The following is a 27116-nucleotide window of genomic DNA, read 5'->3' as shown; positions in this document are numbered from 1 at the left end:
GGAATCACTGCAGAGATGCTCAAAATGTCTGGTAGTGTCGGCTATAGCCTAGTCACCCGTATAGTTAATCAGGTGATACACAAAGGGGTCATACCCAATGACTGGTGTAGCAGTATAATAGTCAACTGCTACAAAGGTAAAGGTGATGCCCTAGATACAAATAACTACAGAGGTATCAAGCTGTTGGACCAGGTGATGAAGGTTACGGAGAGGGTCATAGCCCAACTAATTAGAGAGAGAGTTAGTTTAGATGAGATGCAGTTTGGGTTTGTGCCAGGGAAAAGTACTACTGATGCTATATTCCTGGTAAGGCAGCTGCAGGAGAAATACCTAGCCAAAGATAAGCCCCTGTACCTGGCTTTTGTTGACATGGAGAAAGCCTTCGACAGGGTCCCCCGATCCCTTATCTGGTGGGCAATGAGGAAACTAGGGATAGATGAATGGTTAGTGAGAGCTGTGCGGGCCATGTACAGGGACGCCGCTAGTAGGGTGAGGGTTGGAAATGTGTACAGTGAAGAATTCCGGGTAGAGGTAGGAGTCCACCAAGGCTCAGTACTCAGCCCCCTCCTATTTATCATAGTCCTCCAGGCAATAACGGAGGAATTCAAGACAGGATGCCCTTGGGAGCTCCTCTATGCTGATGACCTTGCTCTAATTGCTGAGTCGCTATCAGAACTGGAGGAGAAGTTTCAGGTGTGGAAACAAGGATTAGAATCGAAGGGCCTCAGAGTCAATCTAGCTAAAACCAAAGTCGTAATCAGTAGGAAGGTAGACAAATCACAAACACCTTCAGGTAGATGGCCCTGCTCGATCTGTAGAAAAGGTGTAGGTAGAAACTCTATAAGATGCACCAAGTGTAAGCTATGGACACATAAGAGATGCAGCAATGTCAAAGGAAGGCTAACTAGGAAGATGGTTTTTGTATGTGGCAGATGCTCAGGAACAATAAACACTGAAAATGCTCTGAGACCAACTTCCGTCACTTTCCAGGGAGAAAAACTAGAAATAGTTGATAGTTTCCGTTACCTAGGTGACCAAGTCAGCAGCGGGGGCGGGTGTGCTGAAAGTGTAACTGCTAGAGTAAGAATAGCTTGGGCAAAGTTCAGAGAGCTCTTACCTCTGCTGGTGACAAAAGGCCTCTCGCACAGAGTGAAAGGCAGACTGTATGATGCGTGTGTACGAACAGCCATGCTACATGGCAGTGAAACATGGGCCGTGACTGCTGAGGATATGCGTAAGCTCGCTAGAAATGAAGCCAGTATGCTCCGATGGATGTGTAATGCCGGTACTCACACTCGGCAGAGTGTAAGTACCTTGAGAGAAAAGCTGGACCTAAGAAGCATCAGTTGTGGTGTGCAAGAGAGACGTTTGCGCTGGTATGGTCATGTGGCGAGAATGGATGAAGATAGTTGTGTGAAAAAGTGCCACACCCTAGCGGTTGAGGGAACCTGTGGAAGAGGCAGACCCAGGAAAACCTGGGACGAGGTGGTGAAGCACGACCTTCGAACTTTAGGTCTCACTGAGGAAATGACTAGAGGCCGAGACCTCTGGAAGTGTGCTGTGCGCGAGAAGACCTGGCAGGACAAGTGAGTCCATAACCCGTGGCCTTCTACATGGGATGGAGCCAGCCTACGTATGCATACCTTCCCTTCTTGGGACACAAAACTCTACTTGTGAAGACGTGATGAGGCAAGTGAGGATCAGAATCGAAATCGATCAATGGAAATTGCGGATGTGCTACCAGTGCCGGTGGCATGTCAAAACTCTGCTTGTGAAGACCCGTTGAGGCAAGTGACGATCAGAATCGAAATCGATCAATGGAAATCGATCAATGGAAATTGCAGATGTGTTACCAGTGCCGGTGGCATGTAAGAGAACTTTCCGTTTCGCGACCGTTGCCAGCACCGCCCCGTTTCGTGTCCGTTGCCAGCCTCGCCTGGCCCTCGTGCCGGTGGCACATAAAAAGCACCATCCGTTCGTGGCCGTTTGCCAGCTCTGTCTGGCACCAGTGCGGGTGGCACGTAAAAAGCACCCACTACACTCACGGAGTGGTTGGCGTTAGGAAGGGCATCCAGCCGTAGAAACACTGCCAGATTTGACTGGGCCTGATGAAGCCTTCTGGCTTCACAGACCCCAGTAGAACCGTCCAACCCATGCTAGCATGGAAAACGGACGCTAAACGATGATGATGATGATGATGATGATATATATATATATATATATACAGATAAGGGGCCTGGTGCAGCCTTCTGGCTTCCCAGACCCCAGTTGAACCATCCAACCCATGCTAGCATGGAAAGCGGACGCTAAATGATGATGATGATACATGTATAACTATACATATATATATAAGTAATAAGTTAAAAGCTGGTTGGAACTGTGAACATTATTGGAGACATAAACACAACATAACAAAATCATTGTGTAACTTTCATTTAATAATATTATTTTTATATTCTAATTTACAGTAAAATCTTATACCAAGATAACATTTCAAATATATTTGATAGAACAATTTTTTGTTGGCTTTTCATGACTCAGTGGCAGTATCAAAAAACCTAACCAGTTTGCACAGGTCATAGTTTATAAGAATGTCTTTAAGAATAGGTAATTTGTTTTTGACATCATGTCCTTTAAATCTGTTGCTGTCAATAAATAAATCTGTAATAACATGTGAGAAAGAGTTAAGGAATTCAATAATATAAATACATACATATTAAAAATGATTAAATTGATGAGTTTTGTGTGTGTGGTCTTTATGATGCAAAGAATCTATTTTGCAGCATCACCTAATTCCCATGAACCCCTTTGATTACTTATTTTATTCTGGTAGGTCCCTATTCTCACTTGTAGTTAAAGACTAATTTTACAGATACTTCTTTCAAAATTCCTATTTTGTTTTTTATACATTAACCCTTTAGCATTAAGATTTCTCTGCCAAATGCAATGCTTCTTTATTCACATTGTTTTAAATTGATCATGTCCTGTAGTTTCAAGATGAATATAATGTGATTGTTTATTTTTAGATTGACATTGTAGGTTACTTGTAAGAGGCCTGATCTGGCTGGTTTGAACATAAAACGGGTAGAATATTTCGACTGGATTGCCAACCTCCTCTGGCCCCTGTGCCGGTGGCATGTAAAAAGCACCCACTACACTCATAAAGTGGTTGGCATTAGGAAGGGCATCCAGCTGTAGAAACACTGCCAGATCAAACTGGAGCCTGCTGCAGCCTCCTGGCTTCCCAGACCCCGGTCGAACCATCCAATCCATGCTAGCATGGAAAACAGACATTAAACGATGATGATGATAGCTAAGTGCTAAAGGGTTAACTTGTGTAGGTTGAACAGTGTAAAATGTTAGAGAAAGAAGCCTAGATGTTTCTGGCAATAAATATATCCAAAGTAACATATTTTCATGGACCCTTAAAATATTACTGTAGATCCCTAATTTACTATTTTCCTTTCATGGACCCCTGGGGGTTAAATAGATCCTGGTTGAGAATTTAAAGCTATGTATGTTGACCATGGACATAGTACATTGACTATTATTGAATACAAACCATCAAATCTTGATTGGGAATTCATCTTTCTAGTGATTTAGTCAACTTCAGTTCTGATGACAGCAATAACAATAGTGGTGGTTGTGAAAGAGAGGGAGAGATAATTTGATACAATTGCCCCCCAGCCACCACCACCACCAATAAAAGAAATCAATAAGATGGTTGCTAAGAAAAAGGATATTATGAAGTCTTTCTAAGTGGAATGAACTTTGGGAAAACTCATTTCTGATACTCTCTGCATGTTCTAGAATCTTTTGATATTCTTCTGATAGGAAACTGAGATCTTTTTCATGTACTTGTAATTCCTGGTAAGAAAAAGAAAGTAGAAAAAAAAGAAAGACATTTATCAAATCATTAGGAGATTTGCTTTTCCTGGTTGTATAGGCCTGAAAATACATTTTACTGTGAATTCCCAGCACACTACATTCTGCAATGGAGACATGTCACTCTAGACTCTTTCAACAACACAGTCACTGCTATATAAAGGAAGCAGTATAGGTGCAAGTGTGGTGCTATGGTTAAGAAGCTTGCTTCCCAACAATGTAATCTGAGGTTCAGTCTCACTGCATGGCATCTTAGGCAAGTGTCTTCAACTACAGCCCTGGGCACTCCAAATTCCAGCAAATAGATTTGGTAGACAGAAACTGAAAGAAGCCTACTGTATATATATATATATATATATATATATATATATATATATATCATATTCATCATTTAATACCCGTTTTCCATGCTGGCATGGGTTGGATGGTTTGACTGAAAAATAGTAAGCTGGGGAGCTGCACCAAGTTCCAATCTAATCTGGCATGGGTTTTATAGCTGGATGCCCTTCTTAATGCTAACCACTCCAAGAGTGTAGCAGATACTTTTTATGTGCTACCGCCATGGGTGTCAGTTATGAAACACTGGCATTGGGCACGACTATGCTCTCACTTGGCTTGACTGGTCTTCTCAAGCAGTATATTGCCAAAGGTCTCAGTCACTTATTACTGCCCAATGTGTGTATGTGTGCCCTTGTCTTGACATCATGGTTGTAAATAAGCATCTGGGTCAAACAAAGGATGTCAATTGCTTCCAGTCTTCCATGAAAAACATGCCTGGCCATTTGAAAATATTATGATGCTTGGAAATAAGAGAGGGTTGGAAGGGATTGTAGTGACGCCATCTTGGAAATCTCCAGCATGCATGACAGGGTTGGAATCTTCTGGAAGGCCTGCCGGAACTTCCCTCTTGTACATGTGCAGAAAACTAGCAGCAGCAAAGTTCTCCTTTATCTCTCTCTTTTGACGTTAGCAGCTGAATGATACAGACGTGTCTCCAGCAGCTCTCTCAAGCTGCTACCTCGTGGTGCTTCCCCGCTATGCTTGTATGGTCAGGATTGACTCACTCCACTAGACTACTGCCGATTCGCCCGGAGGAAGGAAATGTTTATATTGCAAATGAAAGAATAAATATTTATACTGTTGAAGTTAATGGAAACAGTATAAATATTCAGCCATAGAAAATCTACCTCAATGATTTCCATTTGACCCATACAAATATGGAAAAGTGGAGATTTAACGATGGTGATGATGCTGATTGATCATTTAGTTAGTTACTTAGATATTTAACCAACTGACTAACAATAAAGAGTGATATTAAACCAGTGCATGTGTTTTATATTATTGGCATAAAGACCCTCCCAAGATGCAACAAGATTTGTTTCAACACATGAGTTCATATCAAGAATCTTGTAAACCAAATACAAACACATTATTAATACATTAGATTCTATTCTAATCATTCTACATTATTCTGCAGATAAACATGATTATTTGTATTTTTGCTTTTGTTGCTGGGTTAGTACACGTGACCTTTTTTGTAACGAGCATACGAAACTGATAGGAAGGAGAAGAAAGGTGGAAAAGGTATCCCTAAAACAGAGAAATGGCCTGAATGCTGGCAACAAAAAAAACTCTGCCAAGGCACCCAAGGACCATGTGGTGGTGTTAAACATAACAAAATTAAAAATTAAGTCTAACACCAATGTTGGCTATGGTGGAATTTGAACTCAGAACACAAAGAGATGAAACAAATATCACAAGGTATCCTTTTGAAACTCTAACCATTTTACCACTCCAACAATTCACTGTCTTAGATTGGTACTTTATTTACTGACCTCTGGAAGGATGAATATCAAAGTTGACAAATACTTAGTGACATTTTGTCTGCCTTTATGTTCTGAGTTCAAATTCTGCCAATATCAACTTTGCCTTTCATCCTTTCAGGGTTGATAAAATAAGTACCAGTTGAGCACTGGGGTTGATGTAATAACTTACCCACTGATGTAAAATTGCTGGCCTTGTGCCAAAATTTGAAACCATTGTTATTAAAATATAATTTGTTTACCTCTAAGGCTTCCAATATCTTTACATTTCTGGCTAATCTCAATTGCTCTTCCATTTTTGGGTGCATGATATTCAGTACGTAAGGTACTAAGTTATTATCAACATCTGAAAGAGAATTTTTCATGAAATATGTATACTGTACTTGATCAATTTGTACATTATCATGTCTGCTGATTTTATCTCAACTTTTCAACTGTTACTTGTAATTCAGATATTCAATTAACAAAATATAAATGAACCAAATTGTTAAGCAAATAATAAAAATTGCTCCACTAAATTAGCTTTAATTGTCATTGTCATCACTACCACTACCGCCACTGCCTACACCACCACCGTTTTGATCATCATCATCAGTAGCATTGGCTCAACAGCATAGCTGTGTTGTTTGGAAATTTGCTTCCAAATAACATGGTCTTGAGTTCAGTCTCACTGTGTGGCTCCTTGTGCAAGTACCTTCTACTGTAGCTCCAGGCCAAACAAAGCCTTGTAAGTGAATTTGGTAAATGAAAAATGAAAGAAGCCACTCTGTGTGTGTGTGTGTGTGTGTGTGTGTGTGTCCTTATCTTGATATCACGTGACAATTGAAAACGAGCATCACTGTCATACAAATGGTGTCCTTTGTCTCCAATCTTCCATGAAAAACATTGTCTAGGCATGAGGAAATATTACCTTACTTGGAAACAGGTAAGGGTTGGTGACAGGAAGGACTTCCAGCCACAGAAAGTGTGCCTCGACAAATTCTTTCCAATGCATGCAAATACAGAAAAGTGGATGTTGAAACGATGATGATGCTGCTGATGATTTTCCATGCTTGTATGGCTCAGATGGAGTTTGTTGAAGCAGTGTGTGTGTAACTGCATAAATGCTTATCTTCTGTGTTTTGCATTTAAAAAAAAATCACTGAACTATGGACAGTAACATCTCTTTTACTCTTTTACTTGTTTCAATCATTTGACTGTGGCCATGCTGGAGCACCGCCGTTAGTTGACCCCAGGACTTATATTTTGTAAGCCTAGTACTTATTCTATCGGTCTGTTTTGCTGAACTGCTAAGTTACGGGGGCGTAAACACACCAGCATTGGTTGTCAAGCGATGTTGGGGGGACAAACACAGACACACAAACATACACAAACACACATACATACACATATATATATATACACATATATACAACGGGCTTCTTTCAGTTTCCATCTACCAAATCCACTCACAAGGCTTTGGTCGGCCCGAGGCTATAGTAGAAGACACTTGCCCAAGGTGCCATGCAGTGGGACTGAACCCGGAACCATGTAGTTGGTAAGCAAGCTACTTACCACACAGCAACTCCTATGCCTATTGGCATTTCTCTGCCAACAAAGTTGTCTACAAACTCTGAAGTTTTGAAGGTAACTGGAAAGTAAACTACCTTTCTTTAAAAACAGGCAAGAGTTAACAACAGATGGGGCATATGGTTACAAAATAATGTCTTGATATATTCATCTAATGACAAAATAATGTCTTGATGTATTCATCTAACCTATGCCACTATGGAAAAAATGTAAAACAAAAAAACAATCATACAAACTTACCACATGTAATGGTGAGATGAATTTTCTTTTTAGTTGCTTCTGTTGTAATGAAATCTTTCAAGATAGAAATAGTTGAGATATTTTCAGAACGAAATAATATTTCTCCTTTACTGCAATGAATAAATAAACAAATAAATAAATAAATGAATACATACTTTTCATTGTTAGTTAATTTGGTAATTTAAATTTTCTATTTAGTGATTCATTTTCCCAATTTGGTGTTTACATTTCAGTTGTGGAAGTCAGTATGCATCCTGGGGCTATAACTCTACAAAAATCCAGTACAAATTCTTCACGGTTCAAAATGTTGCTTACTCAATCTGATATACCAAAATGTCAGATCAGGTACAGGGGTAGGCACTGTTTCAGCACGTCACTGCATTTACCACTAGTTAGTATTTGCTTGGGTTGTCCCAGGCAACCCTCTGAGCAGTGTTGCAGTCAGACTCCATCTTTACACTTCCTCAACCACCACGACCATGTGGCATGAGGTCAACTAACACAAACCATCACCTGAGTGACATCCTCAAGGAAGAGAACACAGTAAGCGTGATCTAAGAAAACCAAGCAACATGATGAAACAGACTGAGCTGATTCTCTCGAAGCATACAAGTAACGGGATGCATTGCAGTCTCTGAGTACAGTCGTTGGATATCAAAATGGTAAAACTCAAATTCTTTTCATGGCACACTGAATCATGGCTGAACCTTATGGATTAACCTTATTTTTCTGAAAAACAAAAATTTAGTTGAAAAATAATCTTAATAATGCAAATAAATATATCAATTGTTCTGACCTGTAAGAACATTCCAGCATTGTTTGTTGAAAAGCAGAGATGAAATAGTGAACAGCAGTCTCTTCCATTGGAGGCTTTTCAGGAAATTCTGGTAGGCAAGAACTCCCCCAAGAATGGGCTTCCATAAAGCTAAACTGACCTTTCAATTTCAAAGAATTAAATGGCCTTTAAATGAGACAAAACAAAACCTGTTTTACAAAATTGCCAAATTATAAATGTATAAACAATTAATCTGTTTATCTTTTACTTGTTTCAATCACTGTGGCCATGCTGGGGCACCACCTTGATGGGTTTAGCTGAAGTAATTGATCCCCAGTACTTATCCTATTGGGCTCTTTTGCCAAACCACTAGGTTACGGGGATGTTAACAAAGCAACAGTGATTGCAAGCAGTGGTGGAGGAAAAACACAAAAACAAAGATTGACACATGTAGATATACACGCATAAATACATACATACATACACACACACACATTCATACACACAAGCATATATATATATATATGTATGTATATCTACATGCATCTGTCTACATGTACCTATATGTGTGTGTGTATGGAAACTGAAAGAAGCACATTGTATATATGTGTATGTGTTTGGGTGTGTGTGCATGCGTACATCTATCAAATCTACCCACAAGGCTTTGGTTGGCTTAGAGCTGTAGTAGAAGATACTTGCCCAAGGTGTGGTGCAGTGATATTGAACTTCCATCCATCTGTCTGTCTGACCATCCACCTGTCCATACATGCAGACATGCATGCATACATACATACATATGTATATGCAAGACAGACTTCTTTAATTTCTGTCTACTAATTACACTCACAAGGTATAGGGTTGATAACATTCATACAGTGAGACTGAATCCCCAACACATGGCTCAGAAAGAAACTTCTTAGTCATAAAGGCAATGCTTGCACTTATTAGATATATATTTATGAGTGTGTGTGTGTGTGTGTGTGTATGAGCAAAAACATAATACTTAAATATGCATGCGTTGTTGTAAGTACATAAAAGGAAATGGAAATACCTTGCTGAATCAAAAGAATGTGTTCTGGTGTGTAATGATAAAGGTTTAATTTGAAACTGTTTTATCTGACAGGTTTTGGGCTGGGTACGAGGTGTGATGTACGCCTGTAACGTTCCATGTTGACCTTCGATGGTACGGACTTTTAAGTCAATACGAGTTGTATTTGACTGGCATCGGTACGTAGCCAACAGACAGTTACCATCCTGTTGTGAAAAGAAATAGCAAAATAAATCATTAGAAATGTAATGAACACACTGAAGCATGTAATTTAAGATAAAAATAAGTTGTAGTTACATGAAATAATGATTTCAATTTTGGCAAAAAACCAGCAATTTTAATAGGGGGTGAGGGGTTAGTTGATGACATCAAACCCCAGTGCTCTATTGGGGTGTTATTTTAATGACACAAGGATGAAAGACAAAGTTCACCTTGGCAGTATTTGAACTGAGTATGTAGAGAAATGCTGCTAAGCATTTTAACTGGTGGTAACTAATTATTTAATACACTGTCACAATATGAAAAGCATTTAATAAAAAAAAAAAAAAAAATGAGCACTCAATTTTGATTTCTTTTGTTATGGAAAAATATATAAGTAATATTGTTGGAATTAAATAATTAAAAATTGATAAAGAAATTTAGATCATGGGGGAAAAATGTTTCATTTTTTATTCAGATAACAATTAAAATGTTTATAGCTTTACCTGAGGGTTACAGGCACTAAAGCTAGCAACAGATAAATTTTTATCAACATCAATCATATACACAGGAACATCACTCTGAAAAAATAATACAAATAAATAAAAATATGAATTTTTCATTATGTCATATCAAAAACAACTCAAACTTCCTCTACATTAAATCTTTAACCCTTTTACTGCAGGAGCCAGATATGTTCACTCAAAATTTAATTATCCTTAACAGCAGAAAGCAGTTTTATATACAAATCTAACTTCTGTTGAGGAATTTATGTTTGATACTATATTTTGTTGAAATATGTCAAATTCATTGAGACTACAAGACTTGCAGAAAATATCAATTCTATTTTTTGGTAGATATTTAACATCATTACCAGAATAACCATGAAATTTAATTTCACAGTTGAGAGGTTAATTAATTAGAAGGTGACCATAATAAAATCATCAATAGATGACTGGAACACTCTCAGCAAACACTTATACTATTCTCAGAGTCTTCTTGTACACTCATACTCTTCTATAACTTGAGAACATATTTTACTCAATTAGTGGAAAAGTAGATGCCAAGTTTGAAACACCTAGCTCTGTTATACAAACAAAATGGCTTTAGCTTTTATAGGAAACCATTAATAGATTAGAATGTACAAAGAAGAAATCATAAGAGATATGTTGGAATAAGGGAATGGATAGCTGCAAAGTGACAAGGAGGGTTTTTCTACTCCTAGCCTTGGGTTGACATTTTAGATGTCTTTTGGGCTGACAACTCATGTAATATAATTATGAGCAATGTCAACTATGTTGGAGAATTTCTTTGTAAGGAAGAAGTTGGTGCCTTTCATTGGAATTTTTACAGAAAATCTGAATCTGTGTGTGTTAAGTGGTTTTCCTTTGGCTAATTTCATCCTTAATTTTTTCTTTTGTTTTTTTCTTTTCTCTTTGTCAACAGAATTCATTGAGGCAGATTTTCTATGGCTGGATGCACTTCCTGTTGTCAGTCTTTATCTGTTTCCTAGGAGTGTAACATTTCCCTATGGCTGAAAGTTTTCACAGATGACTGGAAACAAAAGACACTGCATGTTATAACAATGAAACTCATAACTACAGTATGATGTCAAGGCAAAAACACACACAGATAACAGGCTTCTTTCAGTTTCTTATTTCTTTACTGCCCACAAGGGGCTACACACAGAGGGGGAAAACAAGGACAGACAAACGGATTAAGTCGATTACATCGACCCCAGTGCATAGCTGGTACTTATTTAATCGACCCTGAAAGAAAGAAAGGCAAAGTTGACCTTAGTGGAATTTGAACTCAAAACATAGCAGCAGATGAAACACCACTAAGCATTTCACTCAGTGTGCTAACGTTTCTGCCAGCTCGTCACCTTAGGCTTCTTTCAGTTTCTGACTACCAAATCCACTGACAGAGCTATGATCAGTCTGGGGCTATAGTAGAAGACACTTGCCCAAGGTACTATGCAGTAGGGCTGAACCTGATTCCACATGGTTTGGAAGCAAACTTCTTGACCACACAGCATCTAGTTTCAATATATACTGCCCCATGTAATTATATTTGTAATTTTTTGAAGATGGTGATTCAAAATAGAGTAATACAATGGAAACCAATACTAAATAAAATTCTTTAAAAATGATGTACCTGTATAAGGATATTTTCAATGGGTATTTGCAGTTCTATACTCAACTGGTAACTGGCATCATCTTTATTTAGTACAAAACTAGTATTCACATGAAAGGAACGGAGTGATGCCATATACACTTTTGTATTAACATTGTGCTGGTATTTTTCTCGTTGTTTGCTGACAGTTTTCTGTATTTCTTCTAGCTCTTGCCTGTCAAAACAACCACAGGGTTAAACAGTGCCTTTAAGCTTAAACATATGCAATAAGTGTAATATTATTATTTTACAAACATACATTCTTTTTTACTCTAGGCATAAGGCCTGAAATTTTGGGGGAGGGGGGTCAGTTGATTAGATTGACCCCAGTATGCAACTTCTACTTAATCTATCAACCCATCCCCCTGATACTATTTCATTCTTTTTAGAAATCATCAGCATGACACAACCTGTGACATATTAATTAATTAAACATTTTATGAAGTGAAACATTTCATTAAAAATGGAAATAATTACAGACTGGAGGAATTTCATAGAATATATTTTAAAAAAATTCACAAACTGTATTTAACTCTTTCAATAGTAACCCACTCAAGACTGCCCCAAGTTCTATGGTACAAATTTCCTGTTCTGAAGTAATTGAAATTAAAACCTTCCATAAAAATTTCATGTTTCAAACACCAGCTTAATAACAACCAAGTTATTTTACTAAAGTCTTCATTATTTTCTTTCAAATTTAAATGAACTAAATGTAGCATATTTCAAAAGAAATACGATAACAAAGAGGATTAAGGTTAAGAAAATATTTATAATAATTACAGAAAATTTTCATATAATTTTATTTATTATTCATAATTCATTGAAATACAAAATAATAATTCACACATACATATCTTTAGATTAGCTCCATTGTATAAATATAAATAGTTGAAATGTAACTTTAAAATACATCTATCCTCTAATTACAATGTGTCAGTGGCACGTAAAAAGGACCATTTGAGTGTGGTCATTGCCAGTGCCACTTGACTGGCTCCAGTGCTGGTGGCATGTAAAAAGCACCATTTGAGTGTGATCGATGCCAGTATTGTCTGACTGTCCTCATGCCGATGGCACATAAAAAGCACCTACTACACTTTCAAAGTGGTTGGTGTTCGGAAGGGTATCCAGCTGTAGAAACCTTGCTAGATCAGATTGGAGCCCGGTGCAGCCTTCTGGCTTGCCAGTCCTCAGTCAAACCGTCCAACCCATGCCAGCATGGAAAGTGGACATTAGATGATGATGATGATGATCCTTGTTTATCTCTAACTCATTCATCACAGATCCGGGATAACTATGTTACACTCAACATGAACCGATCTGTAATAACACAAGTTGGTGATTAGTCAAAAAAAAAAAATTAATGTTTGAGAAGCAAGGTTAGCTTCTGAAAGAAATATTTCACCTGGACTTTGTTAAAATTACAAAGACCTAAATTATTACGAGTGGTTCATAAAGAGCAACAACAATAATTGTTTCTGATTTAGGTACAAGGTCAGAAATTTTGCAAAGAGAGAATTAGTTGATATTATCAACCTCAGTATTTGACTGATATCTTATTTAATCGGCCCCGAGAGGATAACAGGCAAAGCTGACCTCAGCAGGATTTGAACTAGAACATAAGGAGCAAGAACAAATACCACAAAGTATTTTTTCGGATGCTCTAACGATTCTGTCAATCCAATAAAAATAGCCATTGTCATCATTATTACTGCTACTCCTGCCACCTTCATTCTCACCATCATCATCATTATTAATTCTTAACTGCTTTCCAAGTTGGCATGGGTTGGTCACTTTGACAGGATCTGTTAAGTTGGAGAACCTTGTCTTGCTATATTGTCTCAGTTTTGGTATGGACTTCACAAAGTATACTGGGTACTTTTTCATGGCACCAAAACTAGAGAAGTTGCCTTTTTGCTCAGCAAGACTAAAGAGTCCTCTCAACATTGCATTGTCTCTGTTCAATTCACCAACCACTTCACAGACTGGACTGAATATTTTTTTGTGTGGCACCAACACTAGTGAGGTCACCTTGTAACTTGTAAAGGGAAAGAATCTCCATGACTGAAAGAGAGAATAGGAGAGGGTGATGATTTGAGGAGAAATGTCGAGAGAAGATACAGTACGAGGACTCCTTTCCACAACTGGAGTCTGCATTTATTTAGATTGTGGAAAGAAGCTTAGAAAGCTGGGGTAAAAGCAGAGAGGTATTTGTTGCAAATTAGGAAGTTAGTAAGAGGCAAAAGATTGTGTTGGGGGTTTGGTAAAGACTGTTGATGCTTGCACAGATCTATAAATTATTAATTCAAAATGGTGCTTTAAACATTTATATCAAATGAAACTAGTGTGTAAAAATTATAAGAACATAATTACTACAGTGATGAACCTACTTGAGCCCAAGTATTTTGGTTTTAGCAAATTGGTCAAAAGAATCTGAGGCCAATTCTCCATGACTGGTTGAAGGATCAGTAGTCAGTCCCATCACCCAGCCTAGAAGCAATTGATGCATGCAAAAGACAAAATAGAAAGAGAAAAGCAAACAATTGAAGTTACAAGAACAACTTCAGAACCTAAAAGGAAAAAATTTAAAAAAAAGACATGCTGTAAGTAGAATATATATTAGTTATGTGAATTAAATATGTTTCTATCTCAGACATTGATTAGCTCATTTAGTGTGGAGAGATTATTGTCAAGGTTAAAGGTTAAAAATTGAGAAATATTAAATTTCTATAAAATTTTCAAAGAGTCAAAGTAGAGCTTACACATTCTAGAAATTTATATTTCAACCACTCTTCCAAGGAATTGCTTACAGAAAGAAATTATCAGCCATTTCTTGTTGCTTTTACTTGTAAAATGTATAAGGGTATACCTTGACCAAAATTTAATGTGAATGACATTAAAAAAAAAAATGTGGTTTAATGTTTTTCCGTGATACATATCCTTAAACACCATGCTTCCGCAAATCACTCCTGATGTACCTATGCATGCTTTCCTCCTTACGGCTCATTTACTAAGCACTTTTCTGTCTTTTGTGTTTATGTGTACTATGCATGTACTTTTGACTGTCATGCTCAGCCTCATTACCATAATCCTCATGCAATTTAATATTGGTTAGTCAGTATTTAGTAATGGAGTGTAAATATGATTCCTCTCAAAATCTGAGAAGTTACCTTAAGGCCTTTATCTGAGCCTTTCCCCGATTAGTCAGGGCAAAGCCATCAGGACCTACATGGTAGATTTGTTTCTTAGTTGTAAGACCTGAAACAATTCCTATAAAAGAAATTTTAAATAAAAATTTGAATTTAAAAAAAACAATAATTAAAAGAAACGATAATATTCCACAAGCTAAAATTTAAAGAATTAAAAATGTATTTCTGTAACAGACTGTAATTAAGTATCCATCTTATTGTCTTCTAGAATAGAGCTGTAAATAACATTAACTTGTTATATATGTTTAATCAATAGAAATAATTACAAAACGAATTTTAAAAAATCTATACTCTTTTACTTGTTTCAGTCATTTGACTGCGGCCATGCTGGAGCACCACCTTTAATCGAGCAACTTGACCCCAGGACTTATTCTTTGTAAGCCCAGTACTTATTCTATCGGTCTCTTTTGCTGAACCGCTAAGTGACGGGGACATAAACACACCAGCATCGGTTGTCAAGCGATGTTGGATGGGACAAACACAGACACACAAACATACACGCACACATACATATATACGACGAGCTTCTTTCAGTTTCCGTCTACCAAATCCACTCACAAGGCTTTGGTCGGCCCAAGGCTATAGTAGAAGACACTTGCCCAAGATGCCATGCAGTGGGACTGAACCCGGAACCATGTGGTTGGTAAACAAGCTACTTACCACACAGCCACTCCTGCGCCTATATATATTCCTAGTTTATTTCTATCAGTCAATACTGATTGACATGACATTGAAATATTTCAAAATTTATCATTTTCTTGACTAAACCTCACAGTTACACCAAATGCTGTGCCTCACTATTATTGCCAAAGATCACTCCTGGTGAAAGCACATTCTTACTACAGCTTTGACTGCATTCCAAAGACTGGCTCTTCTCTTCGGGACTAAAAGATATTCCATGCTCCAACAGCTACTGATACTCTACAAGGCTCAAATAAAGCTAACACTGCAGCAATGCACCCACATCTGGGACAGTGACACTACTATACATACTAATAGCCTGGATCACATCCAAAGCAGAGTCACTCAACTAATTGGCATTCAGTTGCTAATGGACATGCTTCCTCAGCTTCTAGCCTACAGGTATTCTGTCTCTATGCTGGGCTACTCATAAAATTGGTCCTTTTGTTCATCAGCTACTCCCAATTGAGGAACACATGCAGAGATAAATGTAACCGTAGTATTTTCCAAGTCTAGCTTAATTATCCTATCATATAGTAACTCAGTTACTTTATTTATTCATTTCTCTGCCAAAAGGAAACCTACATCTCTCAAACCATCATTATTGTTTACCCAGCTCAATAATTATAATAATAATAATAATAATAATAATAACAACAACAACAGCTTTCTTAAATTACAAAGTGCATCAGCTCCTAGAAACAACACAAAAGGAAAGAAAGAAAAAATGTTCCATATTAGATTTCAGAATTAGTATGGCCATACATACCTGGATATGTAGAACACACAATTTCAGGATAGTTAGCTGCACTAACAACACCTCCTTGTATTGATGTAATACTTTCAGTACATGCCTGTGTAATAATAATAATAATAATAATAATAAGCTTATTGTATGCAGTGTTCTGGTGTATTGCAATGCATAAAAAAAGAGCAAAAGAGAACAGACACACACCACACATACGTATGTGTGTGTGTGTGTATATATATATATCATCATCATCATCGTTCAACACCCTTTTTTTATGCTGGCATGGGTTGTATGGTTTGACAGGAGTTGTCAGGCAGAAGCCTGTACCATACTTCTGCCTGTTTTGGCATAGTTTTTTTAAGGTTAGATGCCCTTTGTAATACCAACCACTCTGCAGAGTGGGCTGAGTGTGTTTTAAGTGGCACCAGTGCAGGTGAGGTCAGTTTTTTGGCATGGTTTTTACAGCTGGATGGCCTTCCAAATTATAACCACTTTACAGTATGGACTGTATATATATATATATATATAATGGTATGGTATCAACCAGACTATTGGATGTTGTTTTAGCTTTCAAATGATACTATCCCACTGGCTAGGCAAGCAGGCCAACATTCCCCCTGAGAGGAAGGCCATTCCATTGCAGAGTTACCCATTTACAGCTGAGTGGACTGGAATGTGAAATGAAGTATTTTACTCAAGAACACAATTCCAGTCTGGGAATGGAACCCATGTTCTAGTGATCATGGGTGCAATACTCTAACCACCAGGACATGCACCTTCACACACACACATTATCATAATCATCACCATCATCATTTAATGTCTGTTTTCTATGCTGGCATGGGTTGGACGGTTTGAAAGGAGCTGGCCAGCTGAAGAGTTGCCTGGTGTCCATCTCTGTTTGGCATGATTTCTACAGCTGGATGCCCTTCCAAACACCAACCAATTCACAGACCATACTGGGTGCTTTTACACAGCACCAGCATGGGTGCTTTTATGTGGCACTGGTACAGGTGCCTTTCACATGGCACCAGCACCCATGAGCCCACCAGATTAGGAACACTCAGTCGAAGAAGAGAGATGCAGGAGACACGCTTGTATGCAAGGACAACCATGCTCTTTACATAGTTTGATGTCTTCTCAAGCACAGCAAACTGCCAGGAATTTCAGTCTCCTGTCATCCCCTGTGAGGCCCAACATCTGAAAATCCTTTCAACCACTTAACCCCACATCTTCCCTTTCCAAGTGTTCCCTGCACAATTATATATTTCACCAAAGGTAAATTCCACCACGGTATATTCCACAATGGTAAATTTCACCATAGGTGAAATCGTCGTCGTCGTCGCCACTGCTGCCATCATCATCACCACCATCACCATCATTATCAAATCATTATTTAGAAAGGTTCCACAATGCTTTGCGCTCATCACTAACATCCACACATCCAAATTTGTGGAAACTATGCACTGCCCTTAAATCTGAGGTAGGATGAAGCCAGACAAAAATTGCACACGTTTGACATGAAGACTCAACAATAAAAAAAAAAGACCTATCAAATTATTGATGCACGACTGAAGAAGCTAGTTCAGGAATATCAAAATGAAGACCCTCTGCAATTTTTAAGAAGTATTGCACACAATTTGTCTTAAGAAATTTTTTAAAAAATAAATTAAACTTTCTTATCCTAACTCTTCTTCACAGTAATGTACTCACTGTTATTTTTTATCCTAATGTTATAATAAAATGTGTGCTAAAATGTAATCTTTTCTTTCTTTATCCCAAATTATATTATTTTTGAAATTTTGTGATGCGTCTTTTTCATAGTTTCTTGCTTGATAGGAATACATTAAAGTGATCCCATCTCAATTCAAGTAGATTATAAAGATTATTTTCTGTCTCACCTTCAGACTCTCTCTCTCTCTCTCACTCTTTCTTCTTAAGACTTGAGAGATAGACAGATTAAATAACATAGATATTGACCCAGGGTCTAGAGAAACTGACCACGGTGATTATTAGCAGAAGGAATTTAACCTATGATGAAATTTTTCTGGTGGAATTTTCCATGGTGGAATTTACCTAGAACCTAGTCAGCCAACCCAGGCCAAAAGTAGAAGACACTTGCTGAACCCCAAAACAACATGGTTACAAGGTGAACTACCTACCCACACAGCTTCATTAATTATTAATTTTTTAATTTTATTTTTGTATTATGAACATTTTTTTACACATTTTGAATATGTAGTTCAACATATTTTGCAGAAGAGAAAGACAAAATAATTACATGAGAGTATTTTTGAACAGGTTCTCTAAATTCATCAAAAGCATAAACATCAATAAGTCCATCATCACGCCCAACAAGAACATCTGGAACACCATCACTTGTTATATCAAACATATTTAAGCAGGAGATACCTAAGGCAAAAAAAAAAAAAGAAAATAAATAATTGAAAAGAAAAATCAAATGAAAATGTATAAATTTCCAGTTTATTTAATGCATAATACAATATGAATCAGAATATCAAAATAAATTTAAATATTAGACATCCTTACCTGTAACAATGATTAATATAGCAGCTGTACACTATGGCATGGAGTGCTGATAGTATAGAGGCTATGCTATGAACTGGGGACGGAAACTGGGTATGTTTTTTTTTTATCTGAGGAGCAGTCAATAAATCATGAAACAGTTTCTCAAGAGACTCCCTACTGGCTTTTTTAAGTTCATCAAAAGGCACAGGTGTAGCTATATGTGCATTGTGCCTACATGCACATTGTATATTTAAACATAGGTGTGGCTATAGGCACAATCATATCTGATAGTTGTTAGTTGATCATATTGACACCCTCACCCCATCAGTGCTTATTTCAGTTTCATACTTATTGATTTCTGTTTGTCGATCAGCCAATTTGCTCTTGACAAAAGGATATTCAAGATGAAAATAGGAAAAAACCCCAAAAGACAGAGTGCAAAAAATGAGAAGAGATGGGGTTGTCTGAGTAAAACAGACAAACAGATAGATAGTTAGAGACAGATAGACTGACAGACAGACAACTAGATAATGGAAGTTTCAGCTGTGCTTCAAATAAACATTATCAGCTGTACATATCTGAAGTGCTTTCTAGCTCTGAAGAAAGACATAAGCTTCCTGTAGGATAAATTTCATTTACAAAATAACTTACCCCCACTTTTTTTTAAATTTGGTATTTCCCATTGATGACTGTAGTCATTTCTGGAATAAGGAGAATAAAAATAAAGTCAGTATGAATTTAAAATTAAAAGAATAATTTTTGAGGTGAAGAGACAAATATGAAATCAAATTTCAGTTAGTCAGAAAGGCAGAAATATGCTTAAGCCAAAGCTTTCAAGCAAGCAAGCAAGCAAGCAAGCAAGCAAGCAAGCAAGCAAGCAAGCAAGCAAGCAAGCAAGCAATCGTCGTCATCGTTGTTTAACATCTGCTTACCATGCTAGCATTGGTTGGACGAATGACTGAGGGCTGGCGAACCAGATGGCTGCACCAGGCTTCAATCTTGATCTGGCAGAGTTTCTACAGCTGGATGCCCTTCCTAACGCCAACCACTCCAAGAGTGTAGTGGGTGCTTATACATGCCACCGGCATGGGGCCAGTCAGGCGGTACTGGCAACGACCTCGCTTGAATCTTTTACACATGCCACCGGCACAGGTGCCAGTAAGGCGATGCTGGTAATGATCATGCTTGAATGGTGTCTTTTATGTGTCACCAGCACGGAGGCCTGATAGCCGCTCTGGCAACGATCACGCTTGGATGGTGCTCTTAATACCCTACTAGCATGGGGTCGAGTGCCAGTAAGGCGACGCTGGTAACGATCACGCTCGAATGGTGCCTTTTAAGTGTCACTGGCACAGAAGTCGGTTAGCTGCTCTGTCAATGATCACACTCGTATGGTGCTCTTGGCACCCCGCCAGGACGGGCCACTGCACATGCGCACACACACACAGGCATGCACATACACACATACATATATATTATGTATATGTGTGTGTGTATGTGTGTTGTCAGGGATTTCAGAAAATGTTCTTCAGTTAAAGTCTCCAGAATCAAACTGAACATAATTAATGCATATACATATCAAATTAAATTTTTAAAAAACTTCTTAATTAACAGAACTGTTACAGTAATCACTCACCATATCGCGGTTCACCTATCGTGGTTTATTATTTAAGCTTTTGTCAATTCCTCCGTGGTGTTGTTTTGTATTTATAACAAAATAAATAAATCCAAATTATAAAAATTAAAAAAAAAAATACACAGTACAGTACTTTTTCTACTTCGCAGATTTTCACCTATCATGCAGGGGTGGGGTGGGGTGGAATGTAACACCCATGACAGTTAAGGAATCACTGTATTATGAAAATTTTTTTCATTGACTCAACTCTTTCTACATAAGAGTAATTAATATTAGTGAACTAATTAGTAGCAGGTGAAATCTGATTAAACCAATATTTTAATGAATAACCAAAAATAAAAGCAGAATTTCTATTTTAAGAAGTTGAGAATACCTCTGGAGTTGGGCATGACCTATATAGCCATCACTGGTGCCATATATGATTTCATTTCCCTCAGAACCTGAAAATATATAAAAGATGTGTGACAGTGGTCCCATCCAATTCGTTTAGCATTGTGAAACAGAAAATATGAAAGTAAAAATATGGATAGACTGATTTTTGATAAAAAGAAACAACAACAACAAAAAACCCCCAGTAAAGAAGAAAAAGAAATTGAATGAAATGCAAATATTAGTCTCACTACAACTTACCACCATCGTTTTCAAAGAGTTCTAAGACAGTTGGAGATCCAATTACTTCAATGTGGTACTTTATATTGGAATCCTTCATTAATAAAAAAAATAATATTCTAGTATTTATATAATAATAAATATATAATTCATTTTGAAGAAGAGGAGGTACAGGAAATATAACAGGTATAAATTACACAAATTTGATTGTTTAAATGTTTCTATGACATTCTATTAACTATATATATATACAAAATTTAGAAGAATGACCACTAAAGTGGACACCCTATATGCTAAACATAGACATCAAATTGCCATTACCATGAAATTTTGTATGTATCACAATTTTTAATCTTCAGATTTTTTAAGCATGCTAAGCCACTGGTTTTAATTGATTAACATCAAATTCTACCCTTATTAATTAATTATATATATATATATATATATATATAGATATTATATAAGTATATATGTACATATATAGAGATAGATATGTATGTTTATCTGTATATATCAAACCTGAACAACAAGTAGAAGTCGGTCTCTAGATGCCAAAACTGGAGTGATCATTTCTTGCTTCGTTTTTGGTAAACAAATAACATCATTTATACGGTCACCACACAATATGTTATTTATATCATTACATTCCTGGTAGTGGGTGAATATGTAGCTTCCACATACAAAAAGATCAGCTCCATCAACATACCTATTAGAAAAGAATTACACTTATATTACAAATCCACCACATTGTATTTACAAGCTATCTCTAATCCTGTAAACCACTAAATTTCTGATGATGCCAATAACTAACTAAATCCTTGATCCAGATCCAATGAAATATAAGACCCTTATAAACCTTAACATAAAAATAAGAGATAATAAAAGCAATAAACTAGACCCAGTCCCACACCAGACAAAAAAGGACAGCTATATAACTAGGGATACTTTAATATGTTGAAGCACATAAAAACTACACTATACATAGAGTGTACAAACATCTATATAAACATTACAATAACAATAATTTAATCCAAATAAATACATACATTGACTCAATATTCTCTGACAAATTGGTGTTGAATAACAGAAACTGCTTTCCTTTTTTGGAAAAACCCCACACTTCAGAGCCACATGCTACAAAAATATTGCTTTTTGAGGTTTCATGAGCACCTCCAAGTTTAAGTCTTGATATTTTCTGGGAAGGCAATGTCTTGAATACAGGCTTAAAGAGAGAAAGAGAGACAAATTTATTTTGATACAGCTTTTAGGACAAGAAAATATTATTAATGAAAATGAAAGTAGACTTTAGAATTAATGTGATGTTTTTTTTTAACATCTCAGTAAGAAAGGATATAAAGTTGATTCTAACAGCAAACACACACACATACATGCACATGTGCACACATGTACATATGCAGCTCCCCCAACAATTCCTGTTGTGCAATACCAAGCAATGTACATACAATTATTTCTTGTTTCTTCACTCCAAAACATTGAACAACTCCATTATTATCAGCAATTGCAATCTGAAATAAAAAAAATATATTTTATGTATATATATGTGTGTGAATTAGAAATATTAAACAATCTTCAGAAAATTGACATTATTTCTGTGTATCTCTTCTATACATATATCAAACATTGTTAAAGAGGTTAAGGTGTCCTTGTCTACTTGTAACTGCACAAGTATCTAAAACAAGAAGGAAAAGTACGGTACTTCTTCCCAAGCCATAACCACTCAGGAGTGATGGTTAGCTGTACCTGACTGCAATTTACTTTCTGACAAAAAGCATATTTGTTAAACCAGATTGTAGCTGTTTGATTTTGTAGGAAGAAATATATAAAGATTTTAAAAAAAAGAGGTACATTTAGGGTTAGTAATGGGATTAATCCTTTTGTTACCATATTTCTGTTGAGATGCTGTGTTTCTTTCAATTAATTTTAAACATAACAAAGAATTTAGTAAAATAACTTCATTATCATTAAGTTAGTGTTAGGAACATAAACTGTGACTAAGGTTTGGTGGGAAATTTTAATTCAGAACTTTTGAAAACAAGACATTTGTACTACAGAGCCAGAGGCGGTTTCAGGCAGGTTGGTATCAAAAGAGTTAAAAATCATCAGGTAAATTTGTTTTACCTTTTGTGTCTTTCCAGTTAATGGTAATAATCTCATGGTGTTTGGAGAAGTGGTCCCAACCTAAAATATAATTGTTTAAAGATAACAAAAGACAAACATGTAAAAACAGAAAGAAGAAATACATCATCATTACAAAATAAATGAAAATTTTTTAAAAAAGCAAAAAATAGATGGCATGAGATGTTTTGGCACAGCTGTTTCGGCACTGCTTATTTGGTTTCACTGATTTGACACAGACTTATTTGACATCAGGCATTTTAATGTTTCTCTTGTTCTACTTCTCTCTCTCTCTCTCTCTCTTCCTCTCTTTGTTTAAATGAGTGAGCATCTAGTTATGTTTTTATGTATGTATAATGTCTCTCTCTTTCTTTCTCTCACTTTACCTGTATGTGTATATTTCTATGCGCACATAATGTGTGTGTTTGCCTCCAGTGCCAAAACATACCATCATTAAAACAGGTGAAATGTCCATTCAGCCATACCAAATAGTCAGCATCCAAAAAGCCATGCCTAATTGTTTCATTACAAAATAAAAAAACAGATGGTATAAAAAAAAAATAAAGTGAAAAATATGAGGATGCTGGGACAGTAAATCATGTTGAGCAGGTTGATGTTGTGCACAGAAGTCTTTTATGACTTCCAAGACAGAGGACATATTTTGATGAGATTGACACTGTTAACATTTAGTTTGAGTCTTACAGATGATTTACTGAAGGGAAACACAAATAGGTAAGAGTTTTCAGTGGTGTTATATGCCTAACAAAGAAGGATGTAGATTAATATTTAGAATGGAATCAACAAGTGAAACACATGATGAGGTGGTAGAAAGACAAGAGACAAATGAGTCAAACAGGTCTAGATATAGTTGAAGCAGGAACATTTTTTTCTTAATGATTAATAAAAATCTTTGTATTTGAGCGCAGACTTTTGTTCCGTCAACCTACCAAACATTTTTGTCATACTTAAGTTCAGAGAAGCAGACATAAAAGTAGTAAAAATGGAAAAGAGTAAAGGAGACTATAATATACCAGAGGGTTAGTAGTTGTATTGGAGTATTTGTTTATTAGCTGGATGAATTACTTTTGATACAACCTGAAATGTGCATGTGTATATTTGGTTCACTTTCTAGCATGGGATATCACTTTCCCTTGGACAGATATAAGCTTAAAGAAGTACCAGTAGATGAATATGGTGAGAAGGACTTACAACACAGAGGACAACTGGAATTCTCTATAAGACAACCTGCTGCAAGTAAGACCAAATATGTGTAAGAAGCAAAATTTCTCCCTGATGGAAGGTGACATAGTGAAAAGGTGGTGAGCTGGGCGAAATGCTCAGCGGTATTTTGTCTGCTGTTGCGTTCTGAGTTCAAATTCCGCTGAGGTCGACTTTGCCTTTCATCCTTTCAGGGATGATAAACTAAGTACCAGTTGCGCACCGGAATCGATATAGTAGACTTAATCTGTTTGTCCTCTCTGTGTTTAGCCCCTTGTGGGTAGTAAAGAAATAGGTATTTTGTCTGCTGTTATGTTCTGAGTTCAAATTCCACCGAGGTCAACTTTGCCTTTCCTCCTTTCAGGTTTGATAAATTAAATACCAGTTACGCACTGGGGTTGATGTAATTGACTTAATCCCTCTGTCTGTCCTTGTTTGTCCCTTCTATGTTTACCCTTGTGGGTAATAAAGAAATATGAAGGTGGCATAGTGATGGAATAGTGAAGTAAATAGAGCCATAAAAGCTAAGAGACAGGTCTGGAAAAGACTGGAAGAAAGAGGGAGAGCAAGGAACAGTAGTAGGTTGTTAGGAGAGAGGCTAGAGGTAGGCATACGTGATGAGAGGATCAGAGGTATAAGGTGTTGTGGATTACAAAGTAGTGTATCAGGATGAATCAACAGGTTATTAATAATGGTGGTGGTGGTGGGGTGTATGAAACTCAAGAACACTGACCATCACTGACATTAATGAAAAGGAGAGATGAAAATTTTGCTGCAAGAGGTTGATGATTCATGAATGTAGAGAATGTGATAAAAGAGAGAGAGAGAGAGAGAGAGAGAGAGAGAGAGAGAGAGAGAGAGAGAGAGAGAGAGAGAGAGAGAGAGAGAGAGAGAGGGTCTATCTCAACAGAGACACCAGCTATTGAAGGTGACAGTCATACAGCTGAAAGCACAATTAAGGATATCAAGGCAAGAAAATCATCTGGATCACCAAGGATTATTGCTGAGATGATGAAAACATCAGGCAAAGTAGGACATGAATTGCATAATCAATCAGGTAATACAGGATTATGCAGCTCATTTGAAACCTGTGACCAATGATGCTAGTGTTCACGGATTATGTTATGAAATAAAAACAAATAATTTCCATGTTTGATTTTTCTGATATTTTAATATCTTATTGTAATAATTGGCAGTTTTCTCAAACATCTCTTTATGATCAACATCATTTAACATCCACTTTTCTGCATGCAAGGGTCAGATGGAGTATATACAAGGTAGGTTTTCTGTAGATGGATGTCCTTCCTGCCACCAACCCTTGTGAGCAAGGTAATATTTCTCATAGTCAGACATGTTCTTGCAGAATATTTGTTTTCTTATTACCCATAAGGGGCTAAACATAGAGGGGACAAACGAATTAAGTCGATTACAACGACCCCAGTGCGTAACTGGTACTTAATTTATCGACCCCGAAAGGATGAAAGGCAAAGTCGACCTCGGCGGAATTTGAACTCAGAACGCAGCGGCGGACGAAATACCGCAAAGCATTTCGCCCGGCGTGCTAACGATTCTGCCAGCTCGCCGCCTTAGTTCTTGCAGAATATTGGCAGTGAATGACAGTGATGCTCCTTTACAACTATCACATAATTTGAAGATATATTTGGAATTCTTTTATTGCAAATATATTACGACATGAAGTACAGAGGTAGATGAGTTAGAATTGTTATTTAAATACATGAACTTTCCATTTGGCTTCTTGTAAAGATTTATCTGTCAACAGGTCCCATGTTATGTCTAAGAAATTGTCTACCATAACGCAGGAATGAACTTCCTAAACATACTTATCAAATCCTTCATGCCCATTTAAATGTGATTCAAGACAAGACTAACATCTTGATATAACCATATATCTAAGGATCGACGTATCGACTAAATCCCTACTCAGGCTCTTATAGACTCTTAGATGTAATCGTCTATGAACTTTTCAAACAGTAGTATATGCTATAAGGAGAAAACACATCCCACTGTTTGACATAACAATATTATTGTTTTTCTGAAGCTAAACATCATTAGTTTCTACGGAGTCTCCGTCTTTATTATGTGATATACAATAACCAACAAACAAAATGTATGGCCTTGTACAAATGACAAAAAAATCAAGACGTTTCTAATAGAACACACAAGTTGACTGAGTCTTTGCTCATAAATAACTAAGTGGCATGTAGATGTTATTATGCATTAGTAATACTGTTATCATTATTATTTAACCAGGTACCAATTAATTTTGACACAAGACTATCACGCAGGTAAACGTGTAATTAAGAGCTTGGATACCAGACGACGATTATGTCCCTTTATTTGAATATATTAGTTCAACTTACTTTGAATATAATATAACAAACTGAAAATAAAATACCGTAAAGAATCCAATGTACATATTTTAACAATTAAGTCAAATTTTACCTGGGTATAATCAATACGAGTAAGTTTCAAATCCATATTTGAAGTTAGAAAATTTTCTTTATACTATAACTTTTTCGTTGTCAAGCACTTGTTTATTTGCAATGTATACCGCAGTTAATCAGGTGCTTTGTTTCTATGGTATAAATAAAGACGAAATTCGACAAAGAAAAATTA

The 27116-nt window shown here is 36.7% G+C and overlaps 1 protein-coding gene and 1 long non-coding RNA gene across 3 annotated transcripts; one reads left to right on the top strand and one right to left on the bottom strand.

Annotated features, from left to right (window-relative positions):
- Positions 1 to 2427: 2427 nt before the first annotated feature.
- Positions 2428 to 27065, bottom strand: LOC115218520 (Bardet-Biedl syndrome 7 protein homolog). 2 transcript variants are annotated; one of them, XM_029788387.2, is made up of 19 exons: positions 26943 to 27065; positions 23265 to 23324; positions 22589 to 22651; positions 22172 to 22347; positions 21645 to 21831; positions 21147 to 21219; positions 20890 to 20956; positions 19532 to 19581; positions 18633 to 18763; positions 16370 to 16454; positions 14881 to 14980; positions 11696 to 11888; positions 10045 to 10119; positions 9344 to 9546; positions 8314 to 8478; positions 7518 to 7627; positions 5951 to 6054; positions 3744 to 3867; positions 2428 to 2673 (listed from the first exon to the last, which is right to left on the bottom strand). In XM_029788387.2, the coding sequence occupies exons 1-19, from the start codon at positions 26976 to 26978 to the stop codon at positions 2531 to 2533; spliced, it is 2145 nt and encodes a 714-aa protein (XP_029644247.1). In that variant the 5' UTR covers positions 26979 to 27065; the 3' UTR covers positions 2428 to 2530. The 2 variants fall into 2 exon arrangements, with proteins under 2 accessions (XP_029644247.1, XP_029644246.1); XM_029788386.2 differs by lacking the exon at positions 14881 to 14980 and adding an exon at positions 14101 to 14200.
- LOC118765824 lies at positions 13034 to 18268 on the top strand. Its single transcript, XR_005001708.1, has 3 exons — positions 13034 to 13044; positions 13225 to 13231; positions 18191 to 18268. It is a non-coding gene; the product is annotated as an uncharacterized LOC118765824 (long non-coding RNA).
- Positions 27066 to 27116: the final 51 nt, after the last annotated feature.

This window comes from Octopus sinensis, linkage group LG13 (genome assembly GCF_006345805.1).
Source record: "Octopus sinensis linkage group LG13, ASM634580v1, whole genome shotgun sequence".
NCBI lineage: Eukaryota > Metazoa > Mollusca > Cephalopoda > Octopoda > Octopodidae > Octopus > Octopus sinensis.
Note: the sequence above shows the minus strand (reverse complement) of the source record. Positions and strands in the feature narration are given on the sequence as shown.